The sequence below is a fragment of the Sus scrofa genome, chromosome 6, assembly GCF_000003025.6.
Source record: "Sus scrofa isolate TJ Tabasco breed Duroc chromosome 6, Sscrofa11.1, whole genome shotgun sequence".
NCBI lineage: Eukaryota > Metazoa > Chordata > Mammalia > Artiodactyla > Suidae > Sus > Sus scrofa.
The window spans coordinates 159980968-160001384 of record NC_010448.4 but is presented as its reverse complement, the minus strand read 5'-3'; the positions used below and the strand labels follow the sequence as shown (position 1 = coordinate 160001384).

The 20417-nt window shown below is 38.7% G+C and overlaps 1 protein-coding gene across 3 annotated transcripts in view; it reads left to right on the top strand.

Moving 5' to 3' along the window:
* ZFYVE9 (zinc finger FYVE-type containing 9) overlaps nucleotides 1–20417 on the top strand; it is a 201742-nt gene that overhangs the window by 73092 nt on the left and 108233 nt on the right. For all 3 annotated transcript variants that reach the window (XM_021096648.1, XM_021096646.1, XM_021096647.1), the window contains exons 2-4: nucleotides 483–588; nucleotides 9740–9845; nucleotides 14297–16395. In XM_021096648.1, coding sequence (XP_020952307.1) covers nucleotides 9776–9845; nucleotides 14297–16395 — 2169 coding nt within the window. In that variant the 5' untranslated portion in view covers nucleotides 483–588; nucleotides 9740–9775. The remainder of the gene's footprint in view (nucleotides 1–482; nucleotides 589–9739; nucleotides 9846–14296; nucleotides 16396–20417) is intronic.

Genomic DNA, 20417 nt, shown 5'->3' with positions numbered 1-20417 from the left:
TGAAGGGCCTATTGAAATGTAAATAAGCAGGTTCCCCCCAACCCAGCACCTGAGACGTGGTCAGGGACTGAACCCGTGCTACAGCAGTGACCTGAGCCACAGCAGTAACAACCCTGGATAATGAGTGGTATTTTTATGAGTTAACATAGTTAAGTTCACTGGGTTGAAAGTGCCTGCCTTTGATCTTTCACTTTGTGTCATCCAGTGAAAATAAGAAGTATGCAAAAATTCTCAACTATTCATTGAAATGTTTAACTTTTGCCCTTCTTAGATGATATAATGTGTCTGCTGCTATATTCCATGATGGCCAGGTCTCTAAAGATGTAATTTATTGTTTAAGCCCCTTAGCTTTTATATATTTTATATAGCTTGTTATTATTTGTTTTTTTTAAAATTTGATTTATATGAAGAAAATCAGGCTATTGCTTTAGCAAATGTAATGAATAATGTGTTTTTTGTTTTTTGTTTTTTTTTTTCTTTAGCATCAAGCAGAGCATACTGAATCAGCAGGACTGGCTGGTGGTGCAGTAAGCATCATGAGTAAGCATAAAGAGGTCTGTTCCTTATCACATGTGTAAGGGGAAAAAGGTAAGAAAACGAATGTAATCTGTGGAAGACAATGCTCATGTATAGATACGCTGCTTGCTTCATTTATAAATGAATTTTGTTAAATCAAGGAATGTAGTTTTTTAAAAAAAGATTTGACTTAAATCCAGAGTGAAAGGGTATTTGTAATTACTGTTGAATTATGTCAAAATGCTAATTTCTCTGCAATTGCTTGGGTTCTCCCCTTTAGAGTCAGTTCTACCTTGAGCATAGAAAGGTAATTTCAGCATGAAAAATAACATGGGACTTGAGCAATATTGTTAAGAGGAAATAGTGGTATATCCTTCCAATTAATGCCGTTAATATTTCTTTATAAAAAAATTTTTTTTTAATTTTTAATTTTTTTTTCTTGCTTTTTTGGGCCATACCCATGGCATAGGGAGGTTCCCAGGCTAGGGGTCAAACCAGAGCTGAAACTGCTGGCCTACACCACAGCCACAGCAACACCAGATCCGAGCCGTGTCTGCAACCTACACCACAGCTCACAGCAATGCCGGATCCCTAACCCACTGAGCGGGGCCAGGGATCAAACCCATGTCCTCACAGGTACTAGTCAGGCTCATTACTGCTGAGCCACAATGGGAACTCCATCATTAATATCTCTTAAGCGTGTAAGAGTTAAACAATTAAAGCTCATTTTAGGACTGGGAAATCAGAAATGTGGATTTAATTATTTTGTATATTTATTTTTATTTTATTTTTTGGACTCTGTCCAAGGCATGTAGGAGTTCCTGAGCCAGGGATCAAGCCCACACCACAGCTGTAACCAGAGCCACGGCAGTGACAACACTGGATCTTTAATCCACTGAGGCACAAGGGAACTCCTATTTTGTACTTTTAGACTAGTTGTGAAGAGCAGTAATTTCCAGCAAAAAATTGGAAGCATTTTATTCTTGTAGAGCAAGAGTCATTAATCATTGACTTTTTCCCTAACTGGGAATCTTCTTTGCTTTCTTTCAAGTCTCCATGATCACTTAAGGGGTAGAAAATGGTGGTGGGAGAGGAGGGTGTGTGGGTGAGATTGGTTTCAGAAACTGATTATGCCATTCACTAATGAAGTGTTGCATACTCCGGCTGAGTTCTTTGATTTTTCCATGTAAGCTTCAAGGATAGAGGCATGGGCTGACAATGATAATGTGTGGCAGGAGACCGAGTTCCTGAGGCATGTAGCAGTAGTACTTTCCTCACCCAAACTTCTGGGCCTGCATTTGGCAAGGTATTCCTTATCTTCTAGCTTTCTCACATGCCAGTGTGGGAAGGGAGTGCCTTTGTCTGCTTCACCTGCCAAAATCTTATTCTTCAGGCATCTCCTCTTTAGGAAGTTTTCAACCCACTGCACAGGCCATCAGTAATAATAAATCCTAACTAGTAAGCAGTAATAAATTATTGGAATATTTGTTATAGTAGCCTACCCTACCCCAAATAATATACCCCTGCCTCAGTGGGATTTGGGTTCACCTCTTCTTTGGCTCCAGAGTATCCAGTGCATATATCAATTACCACATATGATAGTATTTTATATTTTAGAAATTAATTGATCCATCTTCTGTGAAACATTGAGCACCGTTAGGTCAAGGACATTGTCTTGAAGTTCCTGTCTTGGCCCAGAGAAAACGAATCTGACTAGGAACCATGAGGTTTCGGGTTCGACCCCTGGCCTTGCTCAGTGGGTTAAGGATCTGGTGTTGCCGTGAACTGTGGTATAGGTTCCAGACGAGGCTTGGATCTGGCATTGCTGTAGCTCTGGTGTAGGCCAGCAGCAACAGCTCCGATTAGACCTCTAGCCAGGGAACCTCCATGTGCCACGGGTGTGGCACTAAAAAGACACAAAAGGCCAAAAAAAAAAAAAAAGTAAAATAAAAAGGACATTGTCTTACTTGTCGCTATAACCTAATGACTAAGACGATGCCTGGTATATAGTAGATGCTTGATAATGTTTTATGCATGACTGTATACATGTTCGTTGTAATTAGTATATGGCGTAAAGAGAAAGTAACAGTGGAGGAGACATACAAGGATCAGTCAGATAAATGCTGTGAAAGTGGGACCCTTAAGACTGAGATTCAGTAGAGTGCCCTAAAGGACTCTGGTCAACAATGAAAAAAGAAGAGGTCCTCGGGAAGACAGTGTACTAAGTTAGGTAATTCTCTTCCTCTTCGAGATGTACTTTGACCCTTGAACAACATGGGGGTTAGGGGCCTGACTTTCCACACAGTAGGAATCTGCATATAACTTATAATCAGGCCTCCATATACATGGTTCTTCCATATCCACAGTTCTGTACTCATGGATTCAACCAATTGTGAATCGTGTAGTACAGTAATACTGTTGAAAAAAAAATCCACGTATAGGTAGAATCGCATTGTTCAAGGGTCAACTATATATATATATATATATTTAGTGACTTTTCTTTTGAATAAGAGATGGATGCTTCTTTAAGGCATGTAAAGAATCTTGATATAAGATTTAAATGCTCTGAGAGGTCTAGTGTATATGATGAGAAGCCTACTCTTCTCCATGTCCTTGGGAGACCACAGGTTTTTCTTTGGAAAATGGAACAAAAGAAGCTCAAGACTTGGGGGACATTAGACATAACAGAGACCAAGAAATGAGGCACCAAAGTGAAAGCAGACAGATAAAGAGAAATGCTACTTTTTAATTTAATTTTATTTTTTGGTCTTTTTAGAGCCACACCCACAGCATATGGAAGTTCCTAGGCTAGGGGTCGAATGGGAATGGGAGCTGTAGCTGGCGGCCTACACCACAGGCACAGCAACACGGGATCTGAGCCTCATCTGTGATCTACACTGCAGCTCATGGCAACACCAGATCCTTAACCTACTGAGTGAGGCCAGGGATTGAACCCTCATCCTCATGGATACTAGTCGAGTTTGTTAACCACTTAGCCACGACGGGAACTCCAGAAATCTTACATATTAAAGTGAGACCTGGAGTTTTTGTCATGGCACAGCGGAAATGAATCCGACTAACACCCATGAGGTTGCGTGTTCAATCCCTGGCCTCACTCAGTGGGTGAAGGATCTGGCATTGCTGTGAGCTGTGGGGTAGGTCGCAGATGCGTCTCAGATCCTGTGTTGCTGTGCCTGTGGTGTAGGCTGGCAGCTGTAGCTCGGATTCAACCCCTAGCCTGGTAACTTCCATATGCCTCAGGTGCTGCCCTAAAAAGCAAAAAAATAAAAATAAATAAATAAATAAATAAATAAATAAATAAAGTGAGACCTTTCCCCTTGCTTCTTACTCTACTCTTCTTTCAGACAGTGATTGCCTGGTATTAAAAATCAGGAGCCCCTTCCAGGCAATTATATGAGTCTTCTGTGAGGTCCAAAGAAAAGACACACACACAACACACATAGACATTTGAAGGTTTCCCAGTGAAATAATTGTGTTCTCACACAATTAGCATGCAGTGGAAGCCTTCCAGTTGAGAAGCCACACATGCAGAGCTTCCAGCTGGCTTTTAGTACTTCTTTTGTTCAATGTTAGGCATTTGGGGAAAGTGTTCAATGTGAAAGAGACCAAAACACAAAAGAGAAGCTTGGAGAAAATAATATTGCAAACAGAGGAGGTTTGGGGAAAAGAAAAAAAAGCCAGATCAAACTGCAGGTAATTACATTAGAGAGGTAAGAAAAAAAATTATATCCATGAAATAAGATCAGTATATCATAAAAGGATGCCCCCTGCATCCTCCTCCCTGTTTATACAATCTTAAATTTTTTTCTTTTCTTTTTCAATTTTTTATTTTGAAGTAATTATAGAATCAGTGGAAATTGCAAAAATAGTATAGAGTTTCTGTGTGTACTTCATTTGTACACTTTTTCTCATTCGTTACATCTTACACAACTAGAGAAAATGCAAAACCCAGGAAATTAACATTTTGCTTGTCTGTTCATCAGTTGATAGATATTTGGGGTGTTTCTACCTTTTTGCTGTTATGAATAATGCTGCTGTGAGCATATTCATGTATATAGGCCTTTCCTTTTGATCACTTGCAAATTTGTGTAGCCACCATTGCACTTAAGATACAGCATGATTCTGTCACCACAGATACCTCCCTCGTGCTCCTCCTTCATAATCTTCTCTTCCTACTGTCCCATATTTAATGACTTCTTAAAATTAAGAACATTATTACAAGTCACAGGAAAGCTGAGTAAGCATAGAGATAAACTGTGTTATGTTCACAAATGGGAAGACTTAGTCTCATTACCATTCCTGAGGGAGGGGCAGGCTAGGAATTCTAATTTCAGAAGGTTCATTTTATTGGCACTGTCTTCCATCCTGCACCATTGCTGAGTCTTGGAGCCACTTGGGGCAGTTTTTTTTCTCACGCTTCTGGCTTTATCAGAGAGACCAGTCTGGCCCCTTGTACTGTAGAAATTTGCAGCCAGTAATTCCCATCCTCCCTGCTAGCTTTCAAGTCCCAGGCCTGAAAGTTGCTGTCTCGTTTTGTAACCCATGTGGACTGCCACTCTTCAGTTCTCACTCATTGCTGTGGTTTGATTTCTTCTTGGTTAATGGTGTCTCTATATTTCCCTTCCTTGTTTTTGAATTTGGCTGTATAAACTCTAAAAATAATGTATTTTGTCTAGAATTTCTCTATTCAAAGTGGGAAGGGAATGCTTCCTCTCATGAGCTCAGTACACTTTTTTCCTTGTCTTTTGAAAAATTTCAAGCCTTTAGAAAATTGAGAGAATAATGCAGTGAAGACCCATATATCTGTCCTTCACCAGATTCATCAGTTTTTACCATTTTGCTTCTTTATTGAGCACCTCTCTACTTCTCTCTCTGCCCATCCCCACCACTCGCTCACACTTACATTCACATGCTTTTTTTCTGAATCATTGGAATTAGTTGTAGATAACACTTCTTCCCTAAATAGTTCAGCAGGTATCTCCTAAGAGTAAGAATAGTCTCCTACAAAATTAAAATACTATTTTCATATCCAAGAAAATGATGTGATATTAATTACGTGTATATGTGTATTTTCTTTTCTTTTCTTTTTTTTTTTTTTTTTTTGCTATTTAGGGCCATATTTGCAGCATATGGAAGTTTCCAGACTAGGAGTCTAAATCGGAGCTACAGCTGCTGACTGGTATTACAGCCGCAGCAACAGCAATGCGGGATCTGAGCCATGTCTGTGACCTACACTGCAGCTCACAGCAATGCCGAATCCTTAACCCACTGGGCAAGGCCAGGGATCGAACCTGGATCCTCCTGGACATTAGTGGCGCTTCTTTTCCGCTAAGCCACGATGGGAACTCCTCTATGTCTATTTTCTTGATCCAGGATCCAGTTAGTTTTCATGCATAGCATTTAGTTGTTTAATCTCTTTAGTCCTTCAATTTAGAGTGATCTTTTTTTTCATAACACAGAATTTTTTTTAAGAGTTCAAGGACAGGGAGTTCCCGTCGTGGCGCAGTGGTTAACGAATCCGACTAGGAACCATGAGGTCGCGGGTTCGGTCCCTGGCCTGGCTCAGTGGGTTAATGATCCGGCGTTGCCGTGAGCTGTGGTGTAGGTTGCAGACGCGGCTCGGATCCCGCGTTGCTGTGGCTCTGGCGTAGGCCGGTGGCTACAGCTCCGATTCGACCCCTAGCCTGGGAACCTCCATATGCCGCGGAAGCGGCCCAAGAGATAGCAACAACAACAACAACAAAAAGACAAAGACAAAAAAAAAAAAAAAAAAAAAAAAGAGTTCAAGGACAGTTGTTTTATAGAATGCCTCACATTATAGATTTGTCTAGTTGTTCATGATTCGATTCAGATTAAACAATTTGGGAAACACTTTAAAACTTCTTGTTGTGTCACATTGTGAGATGTATAATGTCAACTTGTTAAACTGTCAGTGATGCTAAGCTTGATCATTTGGTTAAGGTTGTGATTATATCTTTTCACTGTTAACATGCATTTTTTCCTTTGGAATTAATAAGTCATCTGTGAAATGATATTTTGAGGCACAGTGAATATTTTCTTCCCCACTGTTTACCTAAAGGTTTTAACATCCATTTTTGAGGCTCACCTGTATCAGTAATTATAACTGGAGTTCAATACAACTTCTTTTTTTTTTTCTTCCTAGGGCTGCAACCACAGCATATGGAAGTTCCTAGGCTAGGGGTCTAATCGGAGCTGCAGCTGCCTGCCTACACCACAGCCACAGCAACACCAGATCTGAGCTGTGTCTGCAACCTACACCACAGCTCAAAACAATGTCAGATCCTTAATGCACTGAGTGGGGCCAGGGATCAAACCTGCGTCCTCATGTATTCCATTCGGGTTCGTTAACACTGAAACATAATGGGAACTCCTTATTATACTTTTATTTCTTGTGATGAGAGCTTTTAAGATCAGTTCTCTTAGTTACTTTCAAATATGTGATGCAGCATTGTCAGCTATACTTAGCATGCTGTACATTATATCCCCAGAACTTACTGATTGTCTAGCTGGAAGCTTCTAACTTTTGACCACCTTCACCCATTTCCCTCACCCTTCATGCCCTGCCTCTGGCATCCAGGCCCCTGAATCTCTTCTCTATTTCGGTGAGTTTTTTTGTTTTTGTTTTTGATTTTTGGAAATCCACATACAAGTGGTATGTCTTTCTCTGACTAATTTACCTTAGCATAATTTAAGGTCCATCTATGTTGTTAAAAATGACAGGGTTTCCTTTTCACAGCTGAATAATCCGCTTCTCCCCCCCATCTCACACACACACACACACACACACACACACACACACATCTATGTTGTTAAAAATGACAGGGTTTCCTTTTCACAGCTGAATAATCCGCTTCTCCCCCCCCATCTCTCTCACTCACACACACACACACACACACACACACACACACACACACACACACACACAGAGCATAGATTCTATATCCATTCATCTGTTGATGGCTACTTAGAAGTTGTTTCTGTGTTTCAACTATTGTAAATAATGCTGCAGTGAACATGGAGTTGCAAATATCTCTTCCAGATTGTGACTTTGTTTCCTTTGGATGTATACCCAGAAGTAGAATTTCTGGGTTATATGGTAGTTAGATTTTTAATTATTTGAGGAATCTCCATCCTATTTAACCGTAGTAGCAGCTGCATCAGTTTACATCCCCACCAGCAGTACATAAGGGTTCTCTTTTCTCCACATTCTTGCCAATATGTGTTTTCTTTTTGATGATAGCTGTTCTGACAGGTGTGAGATGATATCTTCATGTTTTGATTTGCATTTTCCTTATGATTAGTGATGTTGAGCACCTTTGTGTGTGCCTGTCGGCCTTTCCTGAAAACTGTCTATTCAGATCATCTGTGCATTCTTATTTTTTTAACCATGCCCACAGCATGTGGAAGTTCCTGGGCCAGGGATCGAACCTGTGCCATAGGAGCAACCCAAGCTGCTGCAGTGGCAATGCTGAATCCTTAACCTGCTGTGCCACAAGAGAACTCTTTATTTATTTATTTGTTTTTGCCTCTGCCCATTTTAAAATTGAGTTGTTTTGTTTTTATTATTATTTTTTTTTATGGCTGCACTTGCATTATATGAAAGTTCCCAGGCTAGGGGTTGAATCAGCTGCAGCTGCTGGCCTATACCACAGCTTGTGGCAATGTCGGATCCTTAACCCACTTAGCAAGGCCAGGGATTGAACCCGCATCCTCACAGAGACAACATTGGGTTCTTAACCTACTGAGCCACAATGGGAAATCCACTTTTTTTTTTTTTTTGGATGTTGAGTTGTATGAGTTCCTTGTATATTTTGGTTTTTAACTCCTTATTGGTTATTCTATTTGCAGATATCTTTTCCCATTCACTAGGTGATCTTTTTGTTTTGTTGATGGTTTCCTTTGCTGGCCGAAAGCTTTTTAGTTTGATATAGTTTCATTTGTTTATTTTTATTATGTTTCCCTTGCCTGAAGAGACATATCCAAAAAAATATTCCTAAGACCCATGTCAGTGAGAGTACTGCCTGTGTTTTCTTCTAGAAGTTTTATGCTTTTAGGTCTTATATTTAAGTCTTTTAATTCATTTTGAGTTTATTTTTGTATATGGTGTGAAAAAGTCCAGTTTGATTTTTTTGCATGTAGCAGTCAAGTTTTCTTAGCACCATTTATTGAAGACACTGTTTTTCCTCCATTCCCTTTGTCATAGATTAATTGCCAATACAAATGTGGATTTATTTTGGGCTCTCTATTCTGTTCCATTGATCTTTGTGTCTGTTTTGATGCTACCACCATACTGTTTTGATTAATATAGAGTAGTACAGTTTGGCATCAGGGAGCATGTTATGGGGTGTTTTTATCTTTTTTTTTTGGTCTTTTTTTTTTTTTTTTTTGCTATTTCTTGGGCCGCTCCCGAGGCATATGGAGGTTCCCAGGCTAGGGGCCTACGCCAGAGCCACAGCAACGTGGGATCCTAGCAACCTACACCACAGCTCACGGCAACGTCGGATTGTTAACCCACTGAGCAAGGGCAGGGACCGAACCTGCAACCTCATAGTTCCTAGTCGGATTCATTAACCACTGTGCCACGACGCCACGATGGGAACTCCTGTGGGGTGTTTTTAAATTAGTGATCCAATCACCTTATTAGTAACTGATCTGTTCAGTTTCTCTCTCTCTCTCTCTCTCTCTCTCTCTCTCTCTCTCTCTCTTTTTTTTTTTTTCCGCTTTTTAGGGCTGTGCCCGAGGCATATGGAGGTTCCCAGGCTAGGGGTCTAATCAGAGCTACAGCTGCTGGCCTATACCACAGCCACAGCAATGCCAGATCTGAGCTGCATCTGCAACCTACGCCACAGTTCACGGCAATGCCAGATCCTTAAGCCACTGAGCGAAGCCAGGGGTCAAACCTGCAACCTCATGGTTCCTAGTCGGATTTGTTTCCACTGAGCATGATGGGAACTCCAGATTTTCTATTTTTTTATGATTTACTGTCGATGAATCATATACCAGTTGGTTGGCATATATCTAGGAATTTATCCATTTATCCTAGGTTGTCCAATTTGTTAGCATGTAATTGTTCATAGTAGTAGTCTCTTATGAGCCTTTATATTTCTGTTGTATCAGTTGTAATGTCTGTAAATTATACTTTAATAATTGAAAGTGAATTCAAATTTGATCTATTTTCTAGATTTAAACAAGTCTCTTGAGTGGTGTTTTCTCACTGATGGAGAATTACTTTCAAGCAGAAGCTTACAACCTGGACAAGGTGTTAGATGAATTTGAACAAAACGAAGGTGAGAATTTACTTTGTTGAATCTATTTGCATGTATTTATGATATAGAAAATGGGGGGTTTTAAGAGGATACAGTACTTTAAAAGATGAAAGTCACATCCAATGTCTTAATGATAATATATTAATATCCAGAGGAGGAACTAACATTTTTTTAGCACTAACTATGTGCCAGATACTATGCTAAATCATTCACATGGATTGATTATATAATTTAATCTTTAAAATAATCTCATGAAATTAAATCTTAGGTACATATTACAGATGGGGATAGAGGCACAGAGAGGTTAAGCATCTTCCCCAAAGTTACTTTGTTAATAGGTACAGGGTTAGAATCCAGGCAATGTGATACTACAACCCAAACTCTCTCTACTCTGTACAACCAATTTATGGTCAGGAAAGGCTTTAAGATGTGTGATTATATTTCCCAAGCTAAGAAAGATGGCTTCTTGCATATTGATTAACCAATAAAGCAAAGGTACATTTTAAATCTAATTTTAGAAGATTTACATTTTTAAGTATCTGCCAAATGGTGAATTAAATTATACATTCTCAAGGCCCAGTCTAAAAATGTCTGGTGAATGCGTTCTTGTTGTGGCACCGAGGAAAAGAATTTGACTAGTATCCGTGAGGATGTGGGTTCGATCCCTGGCCTCGATCAGTGGGTTGGAGGTCTGGTGTTGCCGTGAGCTGTGGTGTGGGTTGTAGATGCAGCTCAGATCTGGCGTTGCTGTGGCTGTGGTGTAGGCCACGGCTCCAGCTCCGATTTGACCCTTAGCCTGGGTGTGGCCCTGAAAAGAAAGTCTGCTGAAGAATCACTTCATTTAGGGAAAGCTTGTCCTTAAATTTACCTTTCGGTATGACTTGAACAGATAAGCCATAATTAAGTCTCCATCTTTTACCTTACCCTCCTTCCCTCATGTTCTTGGTTTCTAACCGAAAATGGCATCTAACAAGTTTACAGACTGATAGATTTCCGTCTGAAGCCCATGATTTTAATAATAGTCTCCAGACTTTTACTAGATCAGTAATTCAGGTTGTTCTTTGACAGCAGTTCAGAAATGAGATAGTTTTGATTTTGTTGCTTTGGGTCCATGCTAGAGTAAGCACTAAAGAGATACAGGATCATGGGGGGAAGAAGGGAGAAGGGTATATGGAGTGGCCTGCTCTTCTTATATTTTAGCATTGATCACCCAAGCTAACCCATAACCCTAGGCTCTCTCCTAAGTCATGTAAATACGAAACCTAACATTTTGGGATTTTACTGGATCTAGGTGGGCTTTATACGTACCAAGGTGGAAAGTATATTGTCCTCTTAGTTTCAGTCATTTATACAAGTATTTTCTCAATCCTTTCTTTGGTTTGGCCTTGTTTGTGTCACAGTTATTTGTCATGAGTTATCTATGTAAGTACTCCACCTAATCATGTGAATACTGTTCTTCCAGAATACCAGTGACTCTCATTAATAAAATTATTAGTTCTTTCCTCCAGTCTCTCTGCAACTTCTGTAGATTCTAGTAGGGTGTTTGTATATATTGATTAGCAGTGCATTTTTGTTGAATTACTAAAAATTGTCATTTTAGTTTGAAATACAGCATTTACTTAGCAAAAATAACTCCTTTAGAAGGAGAATAATTTCAGAAGCCAGCTTGTTTGTAATTATGTTATTCATTTGTTTTGAACTATTAAAAAAATCTCAGTACCAGTTACATTAAGGCTACCACCTCTAGCCTGGTACCTTTCCAAATATATATATATATATATATATAATTTTTTTTTTTTTTTGCTTTTTAGGGCCGCACCTGAGGCATATGGAGGTTCCCAGGTTAGGGGTCGAATTGGAGCTACAGCTGCCAGCCTATACCACAGCCATAGCAATGGTGGGATCTGAGCTGCGTCTGCGACCTATACCACAGCTTATTGCAATGCTGGATCCCCAACCCACTGAGCGAGGCCAGGGGTCAAACCCTCATCCTCATGGAGTCTGGTCGGATTCGTTTCTGCTGCACCACCAAAGGTCCCCAAATATATTTTAAATAAAGTGTTTTCTCATTTTGTGTTAACGTACTCCTTTAAATGAAAAATACACCACACAAAGAGTGTGATGATACTAGATAATTGACATTATACCCAGTTAATTGGTAGTTGAATAATGAAATTTTTAATACCTGGTCATTTCTGTTTGAATATTATTAAATATTCTTGTAAGAGGCAGTATTTCTTTTTTTATTTCCGTGAACCAGCCTGTAAATATGATTTCTTTTTTTAAAGAATCCACGTGTTACCAAATCTCAAGTCTCTGCTAACACAAATTTGGTAAATTTGGGATTAACATTTGACACTCATAGCTTACTAAATAAACCCATCCTACACATGATCTGATGTTTACGGCCTTTACCATCCGCCCTTTCTAGCTTCTTTTCACTACTTCCTTACACTAATTTACACTAACAACCCAAATTGATTTACTTACTGCTCTCTCGGATTGTTGTATTTGGAGCTGTATTTGTCCTTATTCCCCTTTTATGAATGCCCTCTTTCCCAAACTTATATAAAATTGTCTTTGAAGCCCAGTCCATTTCCTCCTGCTTCCATGAATTCAAGCTTGCTGCCTCAGCCTGTAAAATATCTTTGTCCTCTCTATTTATTGCCTACTACTACATAATAGTTTTCACATATTTATGCTGTCTTGTACTGCTAGTTAAATATTCATGTGTGTTGTATCTGTTTCTTATTTTTCCAACTAGATTATATACATTTTGGATGCCAGAGCTATCATTTAATCTCATGTTCCTCAAGCCCAATGTTTTTACTACAGTAGATACTCACTTAGCATATATTTACTGTGTACCTACTATATATCAGGCCCTATGCAAAGCAAGGATTTACATTGGTGGAATGAAATGGTTCCTACCTGAAAAAGTCAGGTAAATAAACCATTGCATTATAGTGTAATAAATGCTTTAAGGGAGACATGGATAAAGTGCTAAGGGAGCATAAAGATTAATGTTACTACTGAGGTGAAAGCATATCACATAATTTCAGGACTGTGATTATCAGATTACCATAGGAAGAAAGCAAGAAAGACAGTAAGTGCATAAGTGCATTATTTCTTGTTTCTCTAATTAGACATATACATAGCACTATAACTTGGGAAAACAGCCACCAATTATGATTTATTAAAAAATAAAGAGGTGTTCCCTAGTGGCTCAGTGGGTTGAGGATCTGGAGTTATCAGTCCTGTGGCTCTTGTTACTACTATGGCACATGTTGAGTCTCTGGCTCAGGAACTTCTGCACACTGTGGGTGTAGCCTCCCCCCCAAAAAAAAAGAAGGAATTATGCTTATGGGTAGACTATAATGAGATTGATTTAAAATGGCAAATGAGGAATTCTTGTTGTGGCTCAGCAGAAACAACGGTGACTAGTATCCATGAGGATATAGCGTCCATCCCTGGCCCTGCTCAGTGGGTTAGGTATCTGGCGTTGCCTTGAGCTGTGGTGTAGGTCGCAGATGCAGCTGGGATCTGGCGTTGCTGTGGATGTGGTATAGGCCTGGCAGCTGTAGCTGCAGTTTGACCCCTAGCCTGGGAGCTTCCATATGCTGCACCTGTGGCCCTAAATAATAGTAATAAAATGGCAAGTGAAAGTTTTCTCCCAAATTGTCTTCAGATAATAGTCTATAAATATGAATCTAATAATGTGACATGGTTATAAGTGGAACTTCACATACTATAGCAGACTTTTAAAAACGTATTATTATGGACACATTTCAAATATACGCAAAGTAAATAGAATATTATAATTAACTCCAGTGTACCCATTATCCAGCTTCAGCAATGATTGACATGCTGCCGTTTTTTATTTCATTTATATCTTCATTTGCTCCTCACTGCCTGCTTCATTGTTTTGTTTTGTTTTTACAGCTTTTTAAAGATTAAATTTTAGGTTAAAATATATGGATCTTAACTATACAGTTCTCTCAAATAGATATATCCATGTAACCCACATCTCAGTCATGATGTAGATTATAGAGCATTCTGCCTTCACAGAGAATTCCTTTGTTTTCCTCCCACTCAATTACTACATCCTTATCATTGTTCTGATTTGTTTCCATCTCAGAGGATCCCCTACCCCATGCTTTGCTAATCCAAGGCCTTCCCCATTACTGCCACCCCACCCCAGGCCCCAAATATAGCCTGTGGACCACTTTAATTATGTTACTAGACTTGTTTGGAATGTTCTGAAGTATTAGCATTTGATGACATGTAATACAGGGAGCAGTATTTTCTTATCCTCAGCTAACAATTGGAAACTCCATATCCTAGGAATATTCAGTTTTCACATATCCTGAGAATATTTTATTTTCAGTGCATATTTGCAAATGTAGTTCATTAACTTAGTTCTAGCCTTATCAGTGTTATAGCAAACTTATTGTAATTATTTATTTTTTCAGATGAAACTGTTTCTCCTATCTTATTGGATACAAAATGGAATAAGATACTAGATCCCTCTTCTCACCGACTGTCATTTAACCCTGCATTGGCCAGTGTGAATGAACCTACAGTTTCTGAGTCACAGCCACAACTGAAAATCTTCTCCCTGGCTCATTCAGCTCCTCTTAACACAAAGGGAGAGGACCATTGTGCTAATGGACAGGATTGTAGTCTGAATCCAGAGATTAGCACAATGTGGATTGATGAAAATGCAGTTGCAGAAGACCAGTTAATTAAGAGGAACTGTACCCAAGATGATCAATGCAGTACTGTTGAAGTGGGAGAGAAGAAATGTGGAAACCTAGCTTGTCTGCCAGATGAGAAGAATGTTCTTGTTGTAGCCGTCATGCATAACTGTGATAAAAGGACATTACAAAGTGATTTGCAGGACTGTAATAATTATAATAGTCAATCCCTCATGGATGCTTTTAACAGTTCGCTGGATAATGAAAACAGACAAACTGATCAATTTAGTTTTAGTATAAATGGGTCCAGTGAGAAAGGAATGAACTCAGAGAAACAAGTAGATCCATTGAGTAGACCAAATGCAGAGGGGGATTCTGTTAAATATATGTGTACTACTTCATCTGATAATCTGGCCAGTGTCTGTTCCCCTGCACAGTTACAGGATGATGAAAATACAGATAGAGAACCCTCCATGTCTTTGATTACAAGTTTAACACTTGATTCAGTAATCTCATCCCAGGGAACGGATGAAGGTCCTGCCATAAAGCAAGCGGACTCTACACCAGATGAGGTTCTCACTGGCCAAACCAGCTCTCCTAGGACAGATCTAGGGAGCCCCAATTCCTTTTCCCACTTGAGTGAGGGGATATTGACAGAAAAAGAGCCAGCAGAGGAGAGAACAACAGAAGAATCCATCCAGTCTGGTTTACCTTTGCTTCTCAAAGCAGACGTGCCTAATGGGTCTGGAAGGGCTGATAACTGTGAGCAGTTTTCAGATAGCCTTGTACCCCGTGACATTGGAGCTGATGAAAATGAAGGTTGTAAACATGAAGAAATTCTTGGCACCTCAGAACTTCTTAATATGACAGAGCATTTCTCTGAATCTCAGGAGATGACTAATTGGAAATTGACTGAACCAAACAAGATGAATGACAGCCAGGTAAATATGGAGAATGAGAAGTTTCTGCAGATAAGTCACCCTGAAGACAGCCACGATGATAGTGGAGGAGAGTGTGATAGATTGGCAGAAGCAAGTCTAGATTTAAAAGGAAACTGCATGAATGAAAGTGAAGGATGTGATTTCTCCACTGTCATGGATACACCAGCAGCAAATTCACTATCTAGTTGTGATTCCTATGGAATGCAGAGCCCAGTTGTTTGTTTTGTTCCAAAGACTTTACCCTCCAAAGAAGATTCAGTAACAGAAGAAAAGGAAATAGAAGAGAGCAAGTCTGAATGCTACTCAAATATTTATGAACAGAGAGGCAATGAAACCACAGAAGGGAGTGGACTACTTTTAAACAGCAGTGGTGACCTCATGAAGAAAAATTATTTACACAATTTCTGTAGCCAAGTTCCATCTGTGCTTGGGCAATCTTCACCTAAGATAGTAGCAAACCTGCAATCTATCAGTGTTCCTTTTGGTGGTGCAAGACCCAAGCAACCCTCTAATCTTAAACTTCAAATTCCAAAGCCATTATCAGACCATTTACAAAATGACCTTCCTGTAAACAGTGGAAATAATATTAAAAACAAAAATGATGTCCTCGGGAAAGCAAAATTAGGGGAAAATTCAGCAACCAATATATGCAATGCCTCTTTGGGAAATATCTCTATTGCTGACACAAATGGGGAACATTTAGAAAGTTATGAGTCTGGAATATCCAGTAGACCGTGCCTTGCGTTAGCTCCGGAAAGCCCAGATAATGATCTCAGAGCTGGTCAGTTTGGAATTTCTGCTAGAAAGCCATTTACCACTCTGGGTGAAGTGGCTCCAGTATGGGTACCAGATTCTCAGGCTCCAAATTGCATGAAATGCGAAGCCAGGTTTACATTCACCAAAAGGAGGCATCATTGCAGAGCATGTGGGAAGGTAAGTTGTGTGTATCAGCTCAGGAATCTGGCATGCACATTTTGTAATGCTGAGTTAGAAGTAGTAAGGGCAATATAAAGTAAGCATACTTCTGGTTGAGATGACATTGTAAGTAGCTTTTGAACATCTAGTTATAGTAAGTTTCCAAATGAAAAATGACCTCATGGAGTCCTAGTGTTTATATACATTTTGTTGTTGTTGTTGTAAAGATTTAAGCTGAATCAATGTTTATGAATACATGAGAATTGAGGAAGTGTTAACTTTGTGGTTAGTTGCTTAATGGAATAGTTTGAAATAAGGAAGTTATTCTTTTGATTTAAGAAATATTTGCAATTGGCTCTTTTTAAATTCTTGAGTAACTGAACATTATAAAGACCATTCCAGTTTTTACTATAGGATTTTTGCCATTGTACTGGACATTCTGGAACTTTCTGCACATATATACACATATTTTTGTCTTTTCCCCCGTATAACTGATACAAAAAAAAAAAAGAGCTGAAGGCTTTAGATCCTTGTGATAGGGTTATAGGAATAATTGATATTTCTTAGCTCTCCCTTAATTCTCTTAGCTAAAGGAGGAAAGGGGATTTTGTATTTTTAAAAAGAATGCAGGCTTTGGTGTCAGGTCTGGGTTTGAACTTCAGCTTTGTTACTATCACTGTATAACTTTATTAAGCTTTAGTTTTTCATAAAAACAAAAAGATCATTTTCATTGGGCTGTTATGAAGATTAAATGAGATTACAAATGTAATAGTGCTAAGTAATTAACCTCTATACCCTTCTTGCCTGATTTATTGGTCTGTTTGTATTAATTAGAATGCCTTCACCTTCAAAGAGCAGAGTATCTGGCCCTCAGTGACTTAGACAAAATAACATTTCACATAGCAAGAAACCTGAAAATAGAGACTCTGCATGCTTTGTATATGGTCAGAATCGTTGACGTGCTCTTGGTCTTCCCCTTGTGGTCTCAAGATGTGGCACAGCTCTAAGCATTAAGTCCAACCTGGCCTCTTCCCAAGTGCAAGAAACTGATTAGGGGCAAAACAGCCTATTCCTCTTGCTGCCCCCACATCAGGGAGGAAAGAATCCCCAGCAACTTCTTTCAATTTATTGGCCAGCTTTACACCACCGGTCTAATTTAGACCAGTGATTGACAATAGGGAATGAGATTGCCAGGATTGGCTAAGATCAATCATGATTCATCCCCTGGGGCTGAGCCCAGTGTTGCCTGGAAAAAAGTGGGATTTTTTTAATAAGGAAAAGGGGAAGAATGGTTCCTGGCTGGGTCTTCACCACGGGGTTCTCTAAGGTCCTAGAACAAAAGAACCAAATGATGGGGAGCAGGAGGTAGTTAAAGCTGTGGCTGGACCGTTAGTCTCTGATTATTCATATTTGAAGGAAATAATGTGTCCGATTCCTTAATATTTTGCAGTCTGAAGTAAACCTATGGTCAGTAGCCTGAACAGTCAGTTTTCTATTAGGGGATTAGAGTCTGTGTTTTTTTGTCATCATTGTTCTGTGTTTTGCTTACTGTGTGTAACACTTTCTGAAAATATAGCTTTCTTAAGCAAATAATAAAAATGCTTTTTTGTTCCAGACCAGCATATCCAGATGTAGTGACTAAATAGATAACTTCGGAGGATTCAGAAAGAAAATGGTGGCTAAATGCATAAAGTTGAAAAATATGGAATTTTTGTTGAATGGAATTTATAAATTTATGGATTCATGTGGATTCTAGATTCATATTCCATTTTTTTCTTTTTCCATCTCATTTCCTCAGGGATGTTCTAAGGATTGTTGAGATAATATCTGTAGAAATTCTTGAGCTTCTTAAAGGAAAGAGGCTTATAAATATAGGTGTACTTTCTCTAGATATTAAATTAATAATTATACTTGGAATTTAGCTAGGAAAGTACTCCAAGCAGTGTGATTTTGTAAAAAAAAGTCTACTGTTGAAAAGAGAAATTTAGTCGTCCCCCCCCATTCTGGTATATCTGCTGTCCAGTAATTTCCAATAATTTCTTTACCTACTGTCTAATACTAATTCTAAAAGCTCATAAATTCTCTTTAACAAGCATATATTAAGCCTTTAATATATGAAAGTTATGGGTTAGGTACTAGGGATTCAGAGATACATGAATTGGAATGTATGACCTCATAGAGTTTATAATCAGAGGCACTGATTTTGGTGAGTGGGGAGAGGAATATCTAAATTTCCTGTAGTTTTTCAAAAATCCTTAAGAAACCGTTATAAACTACTGATCTCAATAGATGAACAGACCATCCCACAAGTTTTAATAGAGTATAGTAAGAGCCAGTTATGTGAGCTTTATATTCACTCTCATTTAATCCCCATCATTAGAATGAGTGGTTAATTTTTTCCTATTTGACAGATCTAGAATTAGAGACTCAGAGAGGTCAAGGGATATGCCCAGGGAATATGCCCAAGGTCACTTAGCTCAAAAGTGCTAGACCCATCTTTATTTATTTATATATTTTTTTGGCTTTTTGTCTTTTCTAGAGCCACATCCGCAGCATATGGAGGTTCCCAGGCTAATCAGAGCTGTAGCCACTGGCCTACACCACAGCCACAGCAGTGCGGGATCGAGCTGCGTCTGCGACCTACACCACAGCTCACCGGATCCTTACCCACTGGGCGCTGAGCAAGGCCAGGGATTGATCCCACAACCTCATGGTTCCTAGTTGGATTCATTAACCACTGAGCCATGATGAGAACTCCTAGACTCATCTTTAAAGCTAGTTTCCTTTCCCGTGACTCTTTCCTTCAGTCATAACTGCTTCTCCTAGCATGTCTCCTTATTCATGATAGCAGTATGAACAAAATAGGAACACTGAGAAATGAGAGCTTAATTTTTCCAAGAATGGCACAAGGATTCAGGAAAATCATGATACAAAAAGTGACTACTTGAAGAAGGAAATATAAGAAAGTAGATGTAATTTATGGATCAAAGTTTTAAAATATGTGAGAAAAATGGGATCACAGCAGAACACAGTGGGGAGTTAGAAAGCAGGGAAAGGGAAACCGTCATATAAAAGAATGGGCCGTGATAAAAATACACTTGAATGTAGAAGTAATAGAAAATTATGGGAAATTATTTAGCATAGTATAGGGCTTTTATTCAGCTTTCGATGAGTAGTAGATATTATAGTTGTTATAACATTCATCTTGGAATGTTATTAAATAGAATATAAAATAATTGTGTTGAATTTATGAGCAATTGTTAAATATTGCATTGTTAAAATATTGCATTTATTTCTTTATTGCTATAATGGTGATCAAGGCATCTGAATTTCATTCTTTGTTATTAGTGGGCAACTATGTCATGCTCGAAAATGCTGAGCAAATGTGAGTTTTATGATTTCATGTATTATTAATTTAGATAATTGTTCCACATAGCAGCATAATTTCTACTTCTCCTGTATGATAGATGATAAATTATAGAATAGAAAGAGTACAGAGAGCTCCTTCCCCAACAAGTGCCTCCTAAATTCAAATGACCACTGTTATTGTATATTCGTATTAATTTCCTATAGAAATCACTGAATCTACCAGATCATAGTTATACGTCTTGTCAAGCTCCATTTGCCATGAATATTTCGACTCTTTTTTATTTGATTATTTAACTTTAAAGGCCTAAGAAAGCCATTGAGTTTAAGAGTACAGGAAAGAGTTTTTTTGAAAGTGGAGAATTTCTAAAAGAAAAAAAATTTGGGAAATTCCCTTGTGGCCAGCTGGTTAAGGATCTGGTAGTGGCACAGGCTGCAGTTGTGATGCTAGTTCGTTCCCTGGCCCAGCAGCATGCCATGGGTTTGGCCAAAAAAATTTTTTTTATCTTTTATGTAGTCATTCACAAGGCTTTATCACACTTTATCCATTACTGTCACTGATGTGGCTGGTTGTTATTTATGAGATGCTAGCTGGTTAATGACTTTTATCTACTGAAATAGACAAAAATAGCCATCATTATTATTATTATTATTATTATTATTATTATTATTAT